The sequence below is a fragment of the Cervus elaphus genome, chromosome 10 (genome assembly GCF_910594005.1).
Source record: "Cervus elaphus chromosome 10, mCerEla1.1, whole genome shotgun sequence".
In the NCBI taxonomy this organism is placed as follows: Eukaryota; Metazoa; Chordata; class Mammalia; order Artiodactyla; family Cervidae; genus Cervus; species Cervus elaphus.
In genome coordinates, this window is record NC_057824.1 from 33,651,499 (window position 1) to 33,669,221 (window position 17,723).

General features: G+C 41.6%; 1 protein-coding gene across 1 annotated transcript in view; it reads left to right on the forward strand.

Moving 5' to 3' along the window:
• The window catches only part of LOC122702003 (phospholipid-transporting ATPase ABCA3-like), a 223,302-nt gene that overhangs the window by 70,684 nt on the left and 134,895 nt on the right, over positions 1–17,723 (forward strand). Inside the window, exons 11-12 of the mRNA XM_043915525.1 lie at positions 424–570; positions 15,651–15,779. Coding sequence (XP_043771460.1) covers positions 424–570; positions 15,651–15,779 — 276 coding nt within the window. The remainder of the gene's footprint in view (positions 1–423; positions 571–15,650; positions 15,780–17,723) is intronic.

Sequence of the window (17,723 nt, forward strand, 5' to 3'; positions counted from 1 at the left end):
CGCATTGCAGACAGTTTCTTTACCAGCTGAGCCATCAGGCTTTTATCAATAACTAAACTTCTGGCTGAAATCATGGCATCAACTTTTCCAATCATTGGTGGCAGTTTCTGTGAGTTTTCCTAGATCCTGCTACAGTTTAATAAACCCACAATTACAATATGATATTCTTTATACATAAAATATAAAGAAGTCTCCATTTTCCTTACCAAGTATAAATAGATATACATGCCACCAAGACTTCATATTTATTTTGACTAGTATACAAACTCAATGCACCTACATGTATTGTTCCTTGTTCACAGTATCATCTTCTTTATACAATGTGAGTTTGATGATATGATGTTTCTTCTAAGGATAGGATGTAAGTGTCTTTCATAAGTGATAAGTGATAAATATCAAGTTATTCTTTTCTTTATTCCACAGGAATTAGGTGACAAAGTAGTAATAAACAATATGTCTTTGAATTTATATAAGGGGCAGATCACTATTCTCCTAGGACAAAATGGGACAGGAAAAACCACAGCCTTGTCTATTCTCACAGGTATGTATTTGGCTCTATCCAAAGCAGCAGTCAGGTTCCTTCTAAACTATAAATCAGTCAACAACTTTTAGTGTTAAAGTATGTTGTCATTTCAGTGTTGTAGTTATTATTACAGTTTTAATTATTTAAAATGAAGATGCTCACATGATATAATACATTAATTTAACCAGTTAAAAATGTGCCTGCTCTTTTTATAGGAATAGATATCACAGTGGTGATTTCAAAGTTGTTACATTCAGTTTTATACTCTGGTAGAGATACAGACAAAAATGTGAAACATACAACACACCATAAATGAAAAGGAAGATGTAGAATCCAAAAGAATGACACCTAACCTGTTTTGGGCATGATGAATAGGATAGTGACATCAATATGAGGCAAATAGGAGATATAAAGAGCTATGATGGAAGGTAAAGAAGAACATTATATAAGCAAAGACTAGAAAACTGAAGAGCAGGGAACAGACACATGACTAGACTATGAAAGGAATGTAAATAATGGCAAAAGATGAAGATGGATGAATAATCAAAAAGTCAAATCATAAAAGAATTGGGGGAAGCCATGCATTAAAGTTTAGAATTTATTCTGAGAGCAATGAAAAGTCATAAAAGGATATTTTATGAAGGTTTATACTTTAGAAATATTGCATTCACTAAAAAGAAAGAATGGATAAAGAATACTAGGGACCATTAGAACAATGAACTGTATATTGAGTATATGTCCTAGAGGCTAGAGCAGGGCTGAGCCCAATACTCAAGATAAAAACAGCTTCTGTTTGTTACAAAAGTGATGCCAAAACTAACAGGAGGGGCAGACACTACTCATATTCTCTGCTGTTTTGTGTACTTGAACTGACTCCCTCTATGTCTGTTAAAACTTTTCTTAAAAGAATGACTGCCTAGCTAACACAAGGTCATGATTCAAGTTATCATTACCTTCATTATAATATTAATTTATGCATAATATATATAGTTAATATGCTTTATATAATTTGTCCTGTAATACACGCCATGCTTTATTTTTCTTTTATTGTGGTTAGAACATTTTTTTTCTACAAAATATTATTTTAGTTTCAGTCATATGACATAGTGATTTATTTTTCCACAAACTGTGAAAAATTCTTAAAGAGATGGGACTACCAGACCACCATACCTGCCTCCTGAGAAACCTGTATCCAGGTCAAGAAGCAGTAGTTCAAACTGGACATGGAACAACCGACTGGTTCCAAATTGGGAAAGCAGTACATCAAGGCTGTATATTGTCACCCTGCTTATTTAACTTATATGCAGAGTACATCATGAGAAATGCTGGGCTGGAGGAAGCACAAGCTGGAATCAAGATTGCCGGGAGAAATATCAGTAACCTCAGATATGCAGATGACACCACCCATATGGCAGAAAGAGAAGAGGAATTAAGGAGCCACGTGATGAAGGTGAAAGAGGAGAGTGAAAAAACTGGCTTGAAACTCAACATTCAAATAACTGAGGTTGTTATAGAAACCGTGGCGAAGGAAAGAGACAAGTGGCATTCAAAGATGCAGAACAGCAGGGTTTATTCAGCAGTGGTGCCGGCTCTGTGGGGTCGCCTCCAAAGGCTGAGCACCCAGGCTGTGTTCTGGGTATCTTTTATACATCATAAGCTTCCCACTCAAACAGCTCAGATCTCTCCCCTCCCCAGGTGGTCCAAGTTCCCACGGATATAAGGAGCAAGCTGTTAACACAAAATAACGGAAGGGAAAGCAAAAGGTTGTTACTTAATTGGGGGCTTTATCTTGCTCCCATCTCATGCCCATCTCTTGATGTTTAGGGTGCATCTGCAGCCATCACAGAACACCATCTTCTGGCCCCTGCTGGTATCCCTTTAAAAGCAGCAACTGGATGGCCATCCTCCATTCGACAGCTGTCTCTGTGAAACCTGTTACAACTCTGATTAGGAGGGGTATGAAACCGGGAAGGAGCAGACATCCAGAGAGTATGACTACGACCATCCCCATCATTTTTTTAAGCCAACCTAGTGAGGGAGCCTGGTGGGCTGCCAGGCTCTATGGGGTCTATGGGGTCGCACAGAGTTGGACACGACTGAAGTGACTTAGCAGCAGCAGCAGCTAAGAGAACCATCCTCCAAAGAGGCCTTTCACTCTGAGGGCTCTAATTTTTCCCTTCCAGTGATTTTCCCTTCCCTAGTGCATGGGGAAGCTGAACTGTAACATGCAGCCAGTTGGTATATATAGTAAGTGAATCCTCGGACCCATTTCCTTTCATGGTAGAAAGATTCCATACATTCAGAACAATCATCCTGACTCTCAGATGAGGAGGGGATTTTACAACTTAACAGAACTATAAGGCAAAAATATGCTGTTTTCATATTTAAGCTGATCACAGTAGGAGGAGATGCCCAAAAACAAGAACTATGAAGAAGTAGGCAAAGCAGAGGGAAAGTTTTAGGATACAAGTCTACTCTTGGGGAAAAACAGAGTAAAGCCCAATTCTGAATAAGATGAATAGGGGGAGTCCCAGTCCAATTAATAATCAATATGGCCTTTTGTCCATCCTGTTCGTTCCTCAAGCTTCAGCCTTGTGTTGACTGACCAGCTTCTGATGTGGCCAGATCAGGGCTTCAGGGTGGTTGTTTCCTTCTTCACAAAGTCAGGCACAGGGATTGCTCTAGACTGTGGGCCATTTCCCACTTCTCTCAGCTAGCAGACAGACTTGCAGGTTTGACTCTGGAGTAATGGATCCAAGTTGTCTATTCCTGCACCTTGAGAGCAGTGGGAGGAGTTAAGATTACAGAATAGGGCCCTTTCCACATGGGTTTTAAAGGCTCTATTTTCCAATCCTTTACCCATACTTGATCTCCTGGTTGGTGGGGATGTACTGTTATGCCTAATTATATGGATATTATATCAATTTTCCATTCATGTATTTGAGAGATTGTGTATCCTAACCCTTGTAGCTGCCTATATAAGTCCAAGTTCCCCAGTTCTCTGGTGTACCCCCTTAAGTTGACTAGTGAGAGTGGCCGTCCATACAGGATTTCAAATGGTGAAAACCCTATCCCTGCCTGGGCTGAACACCTCACCTTTAAGAGGGCCACAGGTAACATGTCTACTGTAAGCTGGTCAACATGTCAACATGTAAGCTGGTCTCCTGGCAGTTTTGCTAGGGTTTGTTTGAGAGTTTGATTCATGCTTTCCACTTTCCCTGAGCTCTGGGGATGGTAGGCAGTATGCAGTTTCCACTGGATTTTCAAAGCCTTTGCCACCTGTTGAACTGTCTCAGCTACAAATGCTGGTCCATTGTCCGACCCTGTGATCAGAGACATTCCATATCTGAGGACAATGTCTTTCAGGAGTGTCTTGGTTACTTCTCTAGCTTTTTCAGTTTGGGTAGGAAAGGCTTTCCCACCCAGCCTGAAAAGGTGCAGATAAAAACTAAAAGGTATCTAAATCCTCAACTTGGGGTGATATCAGTGAAATCTACTTCCATATCCTCAGAGGGGGATAGTCCACAATGTTGTGCCCCTGCTGGCCTACTCGGCCCCTGGCAGGCATTATTTTGTAAGCTGGTTACACATTGCTGGGAGACAGAAGAACAGAGTGTGGGGAGGTGAGCACTGAGATAGTACCAGCCTAGCAAAGTCTCTAAGGTGACCTTGCCTATATGAATCAGTTTATGTTGCTGGTGGACCAGCTTGTAGGCTAGCTGTTCTGGAACATAGACTTGGTGGTCCTGTGTGATCCACCATTCCATCTTGGCCTTGGTTCCCCCTTCCTTTTTTATCCATTTTTCCTCCTCAGGAGAGTACCTAGGGGCAACTCGTATCTTCAGGGCCAGCAGGACGTTCGGTTTGTCTGGCGGCTGTCCCCAGGCAGCCTCCTTGGTGTCTGCATCAGCGTGGCGGTTCCCTTTGGCCACCGGGTCACCTCCCTTCTGGTGGCCTTCGCAGTGGACAACTGCCACTTCTTTTGGTTCTCATACTACTTCCAGAAGCTTCAGGATTTTTGGTTTGGTTTTTAATCCCTTTTCCTTCTGCTCTAAGGAGTCCTCTTTCCTTGGATAAGGCTCCGTGGACATGTAGAGTGGACATGTAGAGTAACACAAGCATACCACAAGTCAGTATAGATGTTGACTCCCTGGTCTCAGCTGAGTTACAGTGCCCTGATTAATGCCCATAACTCTGCTCTCTGCACTGACCATCCTTGAGGAAGCACCTCTGCTTCTGCCACTTCAGAATCAGACACCACAGCATACCCAGCCATCCTGTCCCCATTTTCCATGAAGCTGCTACCATCAGTCTATAGGACCAGGTCTGGGTTGTTGAGTGTCTTGTCAGTCAGGTCTGGTCTACTAGGAAATACTTCATCTAGCATTTCCAAGCAGTCATGGTCCAAGGGTCCTGCTTCATCTGGTAGGAAGGCAGCTGGGTTTAGAGTCCGTACAACTTCCAGTTTTACCCACGAATTTTCACATAGTAACCCTTGATACTGAGTCATCTGTGCATGCATGAGCCAATGGTGGCCTCTGCTATATCCATCAGGGTTACAACTGAATGTGGGACTTTAACATTTAGGTTTTGTTAAACCTAACGTTTATCTGTCAACCTCCCTCACTAGCAAGGTAGTGGCTGCTGGTGCTTGGAGGCAGGGTGGCCATTCGGCCACAACCGAATTGATCTGTTTAGACAAGTAGGCCACCAGCCTTTGCCAGGGTCCGAATTCTTGGGTCAAGACTCCCAAGTCCATTTTGTTCTTGTTATGAACAGAGATTGAACTCTGGTTACATCAGGAAGCTTTCAGAGATTTTTGCCTTAACTGTTTGAAATGCCACCTCTTGGCTTGGTCCCCATTCAAGGGGAGCCTTTTCCTCCCCTTTCAGAGCTTGATATAGGCGCCTGACCAGGTCTGAAAATCCAGGAATCCATATCCTGCAGAATCCTGCTGCTCCCAACAACTTGTGGATCTGCCGGCAAGTGGTAGGGGTAGGGATGGCGCAAACTGCTTCTTTCAGTTTCGAGCATTCGCCGGCCCCACGTGATGTTGAAACCTAGATATTTGACTCATCTTTTACAGATTTGTGCCTTTTTCTTTGATACCTGGTGCCCAGCTTCCATTAACAAGGAGAGGGGAGCCTTTGTTCCTTCTAAGCATCAAGCCTGTGTTGTACTGGCCAGCAGAAGGTCATCGACGTATTGCAACAGGACACAGTGTAATTTATCCAAGTCGGCGGCCAAAGCTTCGCTGAAGAGAGTAGGGGAGTTCTTGAGCCCCTGAGGAAGCCTCGTCCAAGTGAGCTGTTCCTTGTTTCCCCGTGTGTGGTTTTTCCCATTCAAAGGCAAATAGTGGTTGGCTGACAGGTGCAACCCAGAGGCGGAAGAAGGCATCTTTCAAGTTCAAGCAAGTAAACCATTCGGCTCTGGAAGGGATCAGTCCTAGTAGAGTGCACAGAGCAGACACTGCCAGGTGCAGACTAGCTGTTGGCTTGATTACAGCTCTCAAATCCTGAACCGGATGGTAGTCACGCGTCCCTGTCTTCTTCACGGGTAGTAATGGGGTGTTCCAGGGTGATTGGCATTTCATCAGAAGTCCGTGTTGGAGTAGTCTGTCTGAATGAGCCTGGATTCCCAATCAGGCCTCCCAGGGCATTGGATACTGTCACAGTTTTACAGGCTGAACTCCCAGTTTCAGATAAATCAGGATAGGAGCATAGTGTTTTGCCAGACCTAGAGGATTTTTCTTGGCCCAAAGTAGTGGGTACTCAGTCTCTAATTCAGGAGGAATGGTCCTTTCTTCTGGAGGGGAAGAGGTGCCATTCTTCTTCTCTCCTTACAGCCAGAGTCATAATCAAGGAGGAGGGCAGTCCTGCTAGCTTTAGCTGAGTTGACCTGTCAACAGAAAAGGAAATCTGGGCCCCCATCTTAACAAGCAGGTCTCTTCCCATCAAGGGAATAGGACAGTTGGGCAGGTATAAAGATTCATGCACTACCTCATGGTCACCCAGTCGGCATAGTCGAGGGTTGCAAAATGGCCTATGGGTCTGGGCACCTGCGGCCCTGATGATGGTAGTTTCTTTTCCCAGGAAGGGGCCTATCTACTGGGTGACCACTGAATGTTCAGTGCCTGTATCCACCATAAAGTTCGTTGGATGGCCCCCTACTTTAATTCTGATCATGGGCTCTTGGGGGAACAGTTGAAGAGAGCCCAGTCCCCTGTACTCGGATTCTGCTCCAGCTAGCCCAATCAGATTAGTGCTGGGTGGCTCAGGTTGATATCGGCTTGGGGGGCCGGCAGCTTTGGTTTTCTTTTCAGGGCAACTGGGGCACTCACTTTTCCAGTGTTTCTTTTCCTTGGAATAGGCACACTGATCTTGGCTGAGGGGAACTCTCCTTTTTGGATCTGGACCTCTTGCCTTATGGGGTGGTCCTGCCAGGGGGTGCAGGCTTTGACAGGGCACCTGCCAAGAGTGTCTTGCTTCATCTTCTTTTCTGCTTCTCAGCATGCTGTTTGGTCACAATTGACAAAGACTTTGATGGCTATTTCTAGCAGTTCTGTAGCATTTTGACCTGCAAACCCTTCTAACTCTGTAATTTTTTTCAGATGTCCAATTGGGCCAGTCCCACAAAGACTGCATTTATCATCCACTGATTTTCAGGGGCTTCAGGAACAAAGGGATGAAGACCCAAAAGACCTCACACAGCCTTTCATAGAAAGCGGCTGGGCTTTCACCTGGCTTTTGCAGCACCTCAGTAATCTTAGCCATGTTAGTAGGCTTCTTAGCCCCCGCTTTTACCCTCTGTAGGAGGGCCTGTCGATACGTCTCCAACTGGTTTCTTACCCTCTCAGTGTTGGGGTACCAGGGAGGCTCTTCCTTCAGGAAGTTCTCCCGAGCCCAGTTGTCCATGTCTAACCGACCCCCTGGGGCATTGGCCTGGAGCCATTTTCTTACTCGTTGGTGCTCCTCTGTATTGAATAGGGTGAGGAGAAGCTGCTGGTAGTCTACGCAGGTTGTGCGGTGGGTCTGGAAGATGGATTCTAAAAGATCAACCATTGCTTGGGGCTTTTCAGAGTACAAGGAGGTGTGATGTTTCCATTTAAGGAGATCAGTCATGGAAAAAGGCTGGTATTAAAAAAAAATGGGTCCTCCCTCATGTAGGGCCCGTCGGCGGCAAAGTGCTGCAGCCCTTGAGTCTCTCATAAGGACATATGTAGTGCTGCTAAGGTAGACTGGAGGCATCTACCCATTGGTTTTGGAGTGGCATGTCATGGGGACACAGTGGCTTCAGAGGCATTAGGAGGAAGAGGTGGAACGGAAGGCAGTGGACTGTCTGGTAAATGCAGATCTACTGCTCTTGGCGAGGGAGCCATGAGGATTTAAGGTGGGGGCATTGGAGGCATTTCTTCAGCCTCAGCCTGGAGGATAGGTGGTTCCTTCTCAGTGCAAGGTCCTTTTCTTTGGTTGAGCTACTAGGACCTTACACTGTCTTTGACCTGTGGCATAGAATTGAACCCAAAGGGGCCTTAACTGGGCAATATCCGAACATTGATTGATATATGGGAATTGGTCCAGGTGGCCAGGGTTTCCCATTATGACTATGCACTGCTCAGACTATGGGCACATCTAAGGTCCCTCCTGAGGGCCATACAACCCTGAAGGAGGGCCACTCCAAGGTACTAAGAGTATGCAGTTTTTCAGGACTCAATTTTACACCATAATCCCCAGAGAAAAGTGAAAGTGAAGGTCACTCAGTCGTGTCCAATTCTCTGTGACCCCATGGACTATACAAGTCCATGGAATTCTCCAGGCCAGGATACTGGAGTGAGTAGCCTTTCCCTTCTCCAGGAGATCTTCCCAACCCAGGGATCGAAGCCAGGTCTCCTACATTGCAGGTGGATTCTTTACCACCTGAGCCACATGGGAAGTCCAAGAACACTGGAGTGGGTGGCCTATCCCTTCTCCAGCGGATCTTCGCGACCCAGGAATTGAACAGGGGTCTCCTGCATTGCAGGCGGATTCTTTTTTTTTTTTTTCTTTTTATTTCATTGATATGAATCAGCCATGGATTTACATGTATTCCCAATCCCGATCCCCCCTCCCACCTCCCTCTCCACCCGATTCCTCTGGGTCTTCCCAGTGCACCAGGCTGGAGCACTTGTCTCATGCATCCCACCTGGGCTGGTGATCTGTTTCACCATAGATAGTATACATGCTGTTCTTTTGAAATATCCCACCCTCACATTCTCCCACAAAGTTCAAAAGTCTGTTCTGTATTTCTGTGTCTCTTTTTCTGTTTTGCATATAGGGTTATCGTTATCACCTTTCTAAATTCCATATATATGTGTTAGTATGCTGTAATGTTCTTTATCTTTCTGGCTTACTTCACTCTGTATAATGGGCTCCAGCTTCATCCATCTCATTAGGACTGGTTCAAATGAATTCTTTTTAATGGCTGAGTAATATTCCATGGTGTATATGTACCACAGCTTCCTTATCCATTCATCTGCTGATGGGCATCTAGGTTGCTTCCATGTCCTGGCTATTATAAACAGTGCTGCGATGAACATTGGGGTGCATGTGTCTCTTTCAGATCTGGTTTCCTCAGTGTGTATGCCCAGAAGTGGGATTGCTGGGTCATATGGCAGTTCTATTTCCAGTTTCTTAAGAAATCTCCACACTGTTTTCCATAGTGGCTGTACTAGTTTGCATTCCCACCAACAGTGTAAGAGGGTTCCCTTTTCTCCACACCCTCTCCAGCATTTATTGCTTATAGACTTTTGGATAGCAGCCATCCTGACTGGCGTGTAATGGTACCTCATTGTGGTTTTGATTTGCATTTCTCTGATAATGAGTGATGTTGAGCATCTTTTCATGTGTTTGTTAGCCATCTGTATGTCTTCTTTGGAGAAATGTCTGTTTAGTTCTTTGGCCCATTTTTTGATTGGGTCATTTATTTTTCTGGAATTGAGCTGCAGGAGTTGCTTGTATATTTTTGAGATTAATCCTTTGTCTGTTTCTTCATTTGCTATTATTTTCTCCCAATCTGAGGGCTGTCTTTTCACCTTGCTTATAGTTTCCTTTGTAGTGCAAAAGCTTTTAAGTTTCATTAGGTCCCATTTGTTTAGTTTTGCTTTTATTTCCAATATTCTGGGAGGTGGGTCATAGAGGATCTTGCTGTGATTTATGTCGGAGAGTGTTTTGCCTATGTTCTCCTCTAGGAGTTTTATAGTTTCTGGTCTTACATTTAGATCTTTAATCCATTTTGAGTTTATTTTTGTGTATGGTGTTAGAAAGTGTTCTAGTTTCATTCTTTTGCAAGTGGTTGACCAGTTTTCCCAGCACCACTTGTTAAAGAGGTTGTCTTTTTTCCATTGTATATCCTTGTGCAGGCGGATTCTTTACCAGCTGAGCTATGAGGGAAGCCCCAATAATCCTTTCTTAAAATTCTTCACCATATACTCTAAGACAGTGGGTTTAGAAGTCAAGTTGCCCTTTATGTGAACGTTCCCACCCTGAGGCAGTGTTGCACAACAAAACAAAGGGAGACACTCACTTTCACCCACCTGGCTGCTACCCTTACGGAGATTTAGGCACCTCTTAGCATTGGCAGATCAATATTAACACCAGACCGGACCAGCTTCACAGGGAGGGATTAGATCCCCCAGAGGCTGGCACTGCCCTGAGCCATATGAGGTCACCATAGAAGCGCAGGTTAGGATCCACTCAGGCTCCGTAGTTGGAAGATGGTGGAGAACTGGCTCTCAGCTCAGTCACTCTCCCCCACACACCAGAGTTGACAGACCACCCAAGGGAACAAACCCTATTCTGAATTACTCTCCTGTCACTAGGAGGTGATCAGGCCCCCCTTCCACCATACAGTGAGTCCTAACTCTGTCAGATATCCCCAGGACAATTATTTGTCTGACGTCCTGTCCTGGAACCCGCTTCTGCTCTCCTGAGTCAGTTCAGGAAGCGGCATGGGCCGAGGCTGGCGCATCTCGAGTGAGTTGGGATCTGGCAAATGGCCTGGGCAGCATCTATTCATCTGTCAACAGGCAGCAGCCCCAGCTTTCTCCAGTTCCCCGACAATGGTAGTGCAAGGGGCCAACTCAGTTGTCAGCTTCCCGGCCAATGCACCAGAAAATGTTACAGAAACCGTGGCGACACAAAGAGACAAGCAGCACCCAAAGATGCAGAGCAGCAAGGTTTATTCAGCACTGGTGCAGGCTCAGTGGAGTCACCTCCAAAAGCTGAGTGCCCTGGCTTTGTTCTGAGTGTCTTTTATGCAGGGTAAATTTCCCTCTCAGACAGCTCAGATCCCTCTCCTCCGCAGGTAGTCCAAGTTCCCATGGATGTAAACCGCAGGCAGGATCACAGAAGTGGAAGCAGTGATTGATGAGCAGCAGCTGTTAACACAAACTAACAGAAGGGAAAGCAAAAGGTTGTTACTATAATTGGGGACTTTGATCTCGCTCCCATTTCAAGATCATGGCATCCAGTCCCATCATTTCATGGCAAATAGATGGGGAAACAGTGAAAACAGTGGCAGACTTTATTTTGTTGGGCTCCAAAAATCACTGCAGATGATGACTGCAACCATGAAATTAAAAGACGCTTGCTCCTTGGAAGAAAAACTATGACAAACCTAGATAGCGTTTTAAAAAGCAGAGATATTACTCTGCCAACAAAGGTTTGTATAGTGAAAGCTATGGTTTTTCCAGTAGTCATGTATGGAGGTGAGAGTTGGACCATGAAGAAGGCTGAGTGTGGAAGAATTGATGCTTTGAACTGTGGTGTTTGAGAAGACTCTTGAGAGTCACTTGGCCTGCAAAGAGATCAAACCAGTCAATCCTAAAGGAAATCAGTCCTGAATATTCGTTGGAAGGATTGATGCTGAAGCTGAAACTCCAATACTTTGGCCACCTGATATGAAGGACTGACTCATTGGACCCTGACGCTGGGAAAGATTGAAGGCAGGAGGAGAAGGAGATGACAGAGGATGAGATGTTTGGATGGCATCACTGACTTTATGGACAATGAGTTTGAGCAAGCTCTGGGAGCTGGTGATGGACAAGGAAGCCTGGCATGCTGCAGTCCATGGTGTCATAAAGAGTTGGACACGACTGAGCAACTGAACTGAACCGATTGTGTAACATGGCAGTTTGTGTTCTGCTTTTTAGAACATAATCTCACATTAAAATTCTCTTATATCGCCATAGTCCATATACTTATCTTTTCCAAGGTGACATGGTATTTCTAATTGTTATATAATGTTCCTCTTAATAGCTGTATGGTAATATGCTGCAATTAGTCATTTTCTTTTCTTCTTTTGAGTCTTCAGTCAAATAGCCTTATTTAGATGCCTTTGAATATAATTTTCCATTTTGGAGCACATATTTTTAATCATCCAAATAGATGAAGAAAAATCATTGAGCATCCATTTATGATATAGGCTCAACAAAGTGGGTAAGAGGGAAATGACCTCAACATAATAAAGTCCACATATTGCAAACCTACACATCATATCATCATCACCAGTGAAAAGCTGAAAGTTTTTCCTTTAATGTCAGGAACAAGACAAGGATACCCACTTTGCCACTCTTATTCAGAACAATACTGGAAGTGCTACCTACAGCAATTAGGCAAGAAAAAGAAATTTAAAAGCATCCAAATCATGAAAGAGGAAGTAAATTTGTCACTATTTGCAGACAACATGGTTATATACATAAAACTCTAGAGACACCTCAAAAAACTATTAGTACTGATAAACAAATTTAGTTAAGTTTTAAGGTGCAAAATCAATGTATAAAAATCTTTTCTGGAACTTCCCTGGTAGTCCAGTGGCTAAGATCCACACACCCGATGCAAGGGGCCTGGATTGGATCCCTGGTTCGGGAACTAGAGCCCACATGCTGCAACTAAGAATTTGCATGCAGCAATGAAGACCTGGCACAGTCAAATAAATTTTTTTTTAATCTGTTCTGTTTCTATACACTAATAACAGACTATCAGAAAGGGAAATGTAGAAAAAAAGACAATTACATCAAAAAGAATAAAATACTGTGGAATACATTTAACAAAGAAGTTAGGGGAAAAAAAGAAGTTAGAACACTTGTACAATGAAAAGTATAAGACGTGATTAAAACAGATTGAAGAAGACACAAATAAATGAAAGATATTTCATGCTCATGGATTGGAAGAATTAGTACCATTAAAATAACCATATTAACAAAAGCAATCTACAGATTAACTGCAATTTTATCAAAATTCCAGTGACACTTTTAACAGCAACAAAACAATCCTAAAAATTGTGTGGAACCACAAAGGATCGCAAATATCCAAAGACGTCTTGAGAAAGAACAAAGCTGGAGACATCAAGCTTCCTGATTTCAAACAATATTACAAAAATATAGTCATCAAATCAGGATGGTATTGGCATAAAAACGGACACATAAATCAAAGGAACAGAATAGGGAGCCCATAAATAAGCCCACATTTATATGACCAACTAATTTATGACAAAGGAGCCAACAATAAACTAAGGAGAAAGTGCAATCTCTTCAATAAATCATGTTGGAAAAACTGGACAGCCACAGGTAAGAGGATGAAAAAAACCACTATTTTACATCATACACTAAAATCAACTCAAAATCATTAAAGACATGAACATAAGACCTGAAACCGTAAAACTTCCAGAATATAGAAGAGGCAACAAGTTCCTTGACATTAGTCTTGGCTATAATTTTTCAATTTGACACCAAAAGCAAAGGTGACAAAATAAAAAATAAGTGGATCTATGTCAAACTAAAAAACTTTTGCATAGTAAAGTGAAAAGGAACTTGCCAAATGAAAATATTTGCAAAATATATTTCTGACAAACTTAATATCCAAAATATATAAAGAATTCATATAATTCATTAGCAAAAAAAAGCAATTAAAAACGGACAAAGGATCTGAAGAGACATTTTTTCATAAAGACATACAGATGGCCAACAGGTACATGAAAATATACCTGACAAGTGAAACATCACTTGTCATCAGGGAAACGCAAACCAAAACCACGATGACATCACTATACATCTGTTAGAATGGCTATTATTAAAAATAAATAACAAGTATTGCCAGAGATGTGGAGAAAAAGGAACCTTCAGGGTGGAAATGTAAATTGCTGCAGCCACTATGGAAAATAGTATGGAGGATCCTCATAAAATAAAAATAGAACAACCATATCATTCAGCCATTCCAATTTTCATATATGTCTGAAGGAAATGAAAACACTAACGCAAAAAGATGCACACCCCCCACATCAATGTTTGTTGCAGCATTATTTACTATAGCCAAGACATAGATGAAAAACCTACATATTCTTTGATGGATGATTAGATAAGGAAAATGTGGAGTTGGTCTTCCTACCAACTTGAATAATTCATCTTGGAATTATCATATGAATGCAAAATTTCTGTCTTATTTAAGCTTTTTTTATGTCTCATGTCTCAATTGTTTAGTCATGTCTGACTCTTTGTGACCCCATGGACTATAGTGCACCAGGCTCCTCTGCCCATAGAATTTTCCAGGCAAAAATGTTGGAGTGGTGTACCATTTCCTACTCCAGGGGATCTTCCTGAGCCGGGCTTCAAACCCATGTGTCTTGTGTCTCCTGCATTGGCAGGCAGATTCTTTACCACTAGTGCCACCTGGGAAGCCTTTAAAATTCTTTGCAGCCTCTTTTATAAAGCAAGTTAACCTTTACCCTAATTTACTGTCTCATACAGTAAAAGCATCTGCCTACAATACAGGAGACTCAGGTTCGATCCCTGGATGGGGAAGATCCCCTGGAGAAGGAAATGGCAACCCACTCCAGTACTCTTGCCTGAAAATCCCATGGAGAGAGGAGGCTACAGTCCCTGGGATTGTAAATGGTCGGACACAACTGAGCGACTTCACTTTTCACTTTAATTTACTGTCTGGTCCTCTGACCGGCAGCATCACCAGCATTACCTGGGAATGTGTTCAAAGTGTGAATAGATGAATGAAGAAGTAGTACATTATACAATGCTATATTATTCAGATATAAAAAAAATCTGACCATTTGTGATAGCATGGATGGACCTCAAGGGCATTATACCAAGCAAAATAAATGAGATAAAGACAAATGCCACATAGTCTCACTTCTATGTGGAATCTTAAAAAAAAAAAAAAAAAAACTTAAGCCACTCATAAATACAGAAAACATAAATACAGAAAAAAATATTGGTAGTTCTCAGAGACAGGGGATGGAGACTAGGCTGAATGGATGAAAGGGGTCAATAGGTACAAACTTCCAGTTATAAAATGAACAAGTCATGGGATTGTAATGTATAGCATGATGACTACAGTTACTAATACTGTTCTGTAAATTTGAAGGTTGCTAAGAGAGTAAACCTTAAAGTTCTAACAATAAGAAAAAAATTTGTAACTGTATGGTGCTGGATGTTAACTCTAGTTAACGCTAGTTTTTTTCTTCATTTCACACTATATACAAATGTCAAATCATGTTGTACACTTGAAATTACTATGTTATATGTCAGTATCTCAGTAAAAAAGAATATATTCTTAAATAGGATAAATGATTCAAGTGTTTTAAATGGTTTTATAGTTTCATTTCTTACATATTATCAAATAATTTCCCACAAGATCTGAACTAATTGTTATTAATATTTAAATTTCTTCAGGGCAAAAGTTACATATTCCAGATCTTATGTTTTCCTTAGCATCTACACAGTACCTAATATGGATCACATATATAGTAACTGACTGACTGCAATGCAAATACATTGAAATATAGCAAATTATTTAAATGTTTTTATTACCAATATAACCCAATCCATTGTAGAAAATTAATAATTTAAGCAAAAATGAAAAGAAAAAATTAAGACAGCTAATCCTGCCATTGAGGTGTAACTATTGATACTTTCCTGTAACTATTCTCTTAGAAGAGACAGTGTTAATTCTTTTGAGTAATTCACAAATAGACTGGATTTGAGATGCTAACTTGCAACATCATATGCTTTCTTACCAAAGTTCAGTTCTGTCATGTCTTTGGCTTGTTTGTAGGTCATTACCCTCCTACCAGAGGAGAGGTCTTTATTGATGGATATGACATCACAAAGAATATAACTGAAATTCGAGAAAATTTGGGCTTTTGCCCACAGGGTGATTTATTGTTTAATGACTTGACATTATCAGAACACCTTTTCTTCTACTCTATGGTGAGTCAAATTTTTAAAAATTATACAGTAAATTTACCTTTTAAAATATACAGATATGTGATTTTAACTCATTTAACCATCAGCACAATCACGATACAAGAAGTTTCATCACCCCAAAACACTCCCTCACACTATTCCTTTGTAGTCATCCCTCTCACACTCCCCCGCGCTGCCCCCACCACCCCCGCCACCGATAACTACTGGGAAAATCTACTGGTCTATTCTTTATCATTGTTGTTGTTTTGTCATGTTGAGAGTATTATATAAATGGAATCAAGTAGTATATAACCTTTAGAGATTATCTACTTACACAGTTCAGTCACTCAGTCGTGTCTGACTCTTTGCGACCCCATGAATCGTAGCACACCGGGCCTCCCTGTCCATCACCAACTCCTGGAGTTTACTCAGACTCATGTCCATCGAGTCGGTGATGCCATCCAGCCATCTCATCCTCTGTCATCCCCTTCTCCTCCTGCCCCCAATCCCTCCCAGCATCAGGGTCTTTTCCAATGAGTCAGCTCTTCACATCAGGTGGCCAAAGTACTGGAGTTTCAGCTTCAGCATCAGTCCTTCCAATGAACACCTAGGACTGATCTTTAGGATGGACTGGTTGGATCTCCTTGCACAGAGCATAGTGCCTTTGGGATCTATCTATGCTGTTGCATGTTCAGCAGTGTGTTTCTTTTAATTCCTTAATAATATTTCATGTTTGGAGATAACACAGTATACCAACTGAAGGACACTGGGGTTGTTTCCAAGCATAATGAATATAAATAAATGTGTTCTGAGTTTCATGTACAAACATGGGTTTTATTTCTCTCAGAATAGGATTAATGCATCATATTTTAAGTGTTTAACTTTATAAGAAACCTAAACAGCTCTCCAGACTGGCTGTACCATTTTGCACTCCCACCAGCAAAGAGAATTTCAGTTGCTCCACATAATTGCCAGAATTTGATATTAATACTTTTAAAAAATTAACCATTCTAATAGATGTGTAGTTTAATCATGGTGTCAACTGTCATTTCATGGATAGCTAATGATGCTGATCATTTTCATGTGCTTAGCTGCATTTTTACAGTCTTTTTGATAACGTTTGTTCAGACCCTCTACCCTCTTTTTAAAATATGAGTTGTTTGTTTCCTTATTATTTAATTTTTGAGAATTCTTTATATATTCTGGATAAATGTCTTTGATGGATATTCTTTGCAAATGTTTTTCCCAAACTGTAACTAGTCTTTTCATTTTCTTGACAATGTCTTTGGCAGAGCAGAAGATTTTAAATATTAAAATTAAATTTATCATATCTTTCTTAATGTTCCTGCCCTTGCTATCTTTTCTGGAACTCTGTGCCTGACCCCAAGACATGATTTTATTTTATATTTTCTTCTAAACTTTTGTAATTTTACATATTACACATACCTATGATCCATTTTGAGTTACGCTTTGTATAAAGATGTAAAGTTTAGATCTATATTAACTTTTGCATATAGATGACTAATGTTCTAACAGCATTTTTTGAAAATACTACTCTGTCATCAGTTAGAACTGGACATGGAACAACAAACCAGTTACAAATAGAAAAAGGAGTACGTCAAGGCTGAATATTGTCACCCTGCTTATTTAACTTATATGCAGAGTACATCATGGGAAATGCTGGGCTGGAAGAAGCACAGGCTGGAATCAAGATTGCTGGGAGAAATGTCAATAACCTCAGCTATGCAGATGACACCACCCTTATAGCAGAAAGTGAAGAGGAACTAAAAAGCCTTTTGATGAAAGTGAAAGAGGAGAGTGAAAAAGTTGGCTTAAAGCTCAACATTCAGAAAACTAAGATCATGACATCTGGTCCCATCACTTCATGGCAAATAGATGGGGAAACAGTGGAAACAGTGGCTGACTTTATTTTTTGAGGCTCCAAAATCACTGCAGATGGTGACTGCA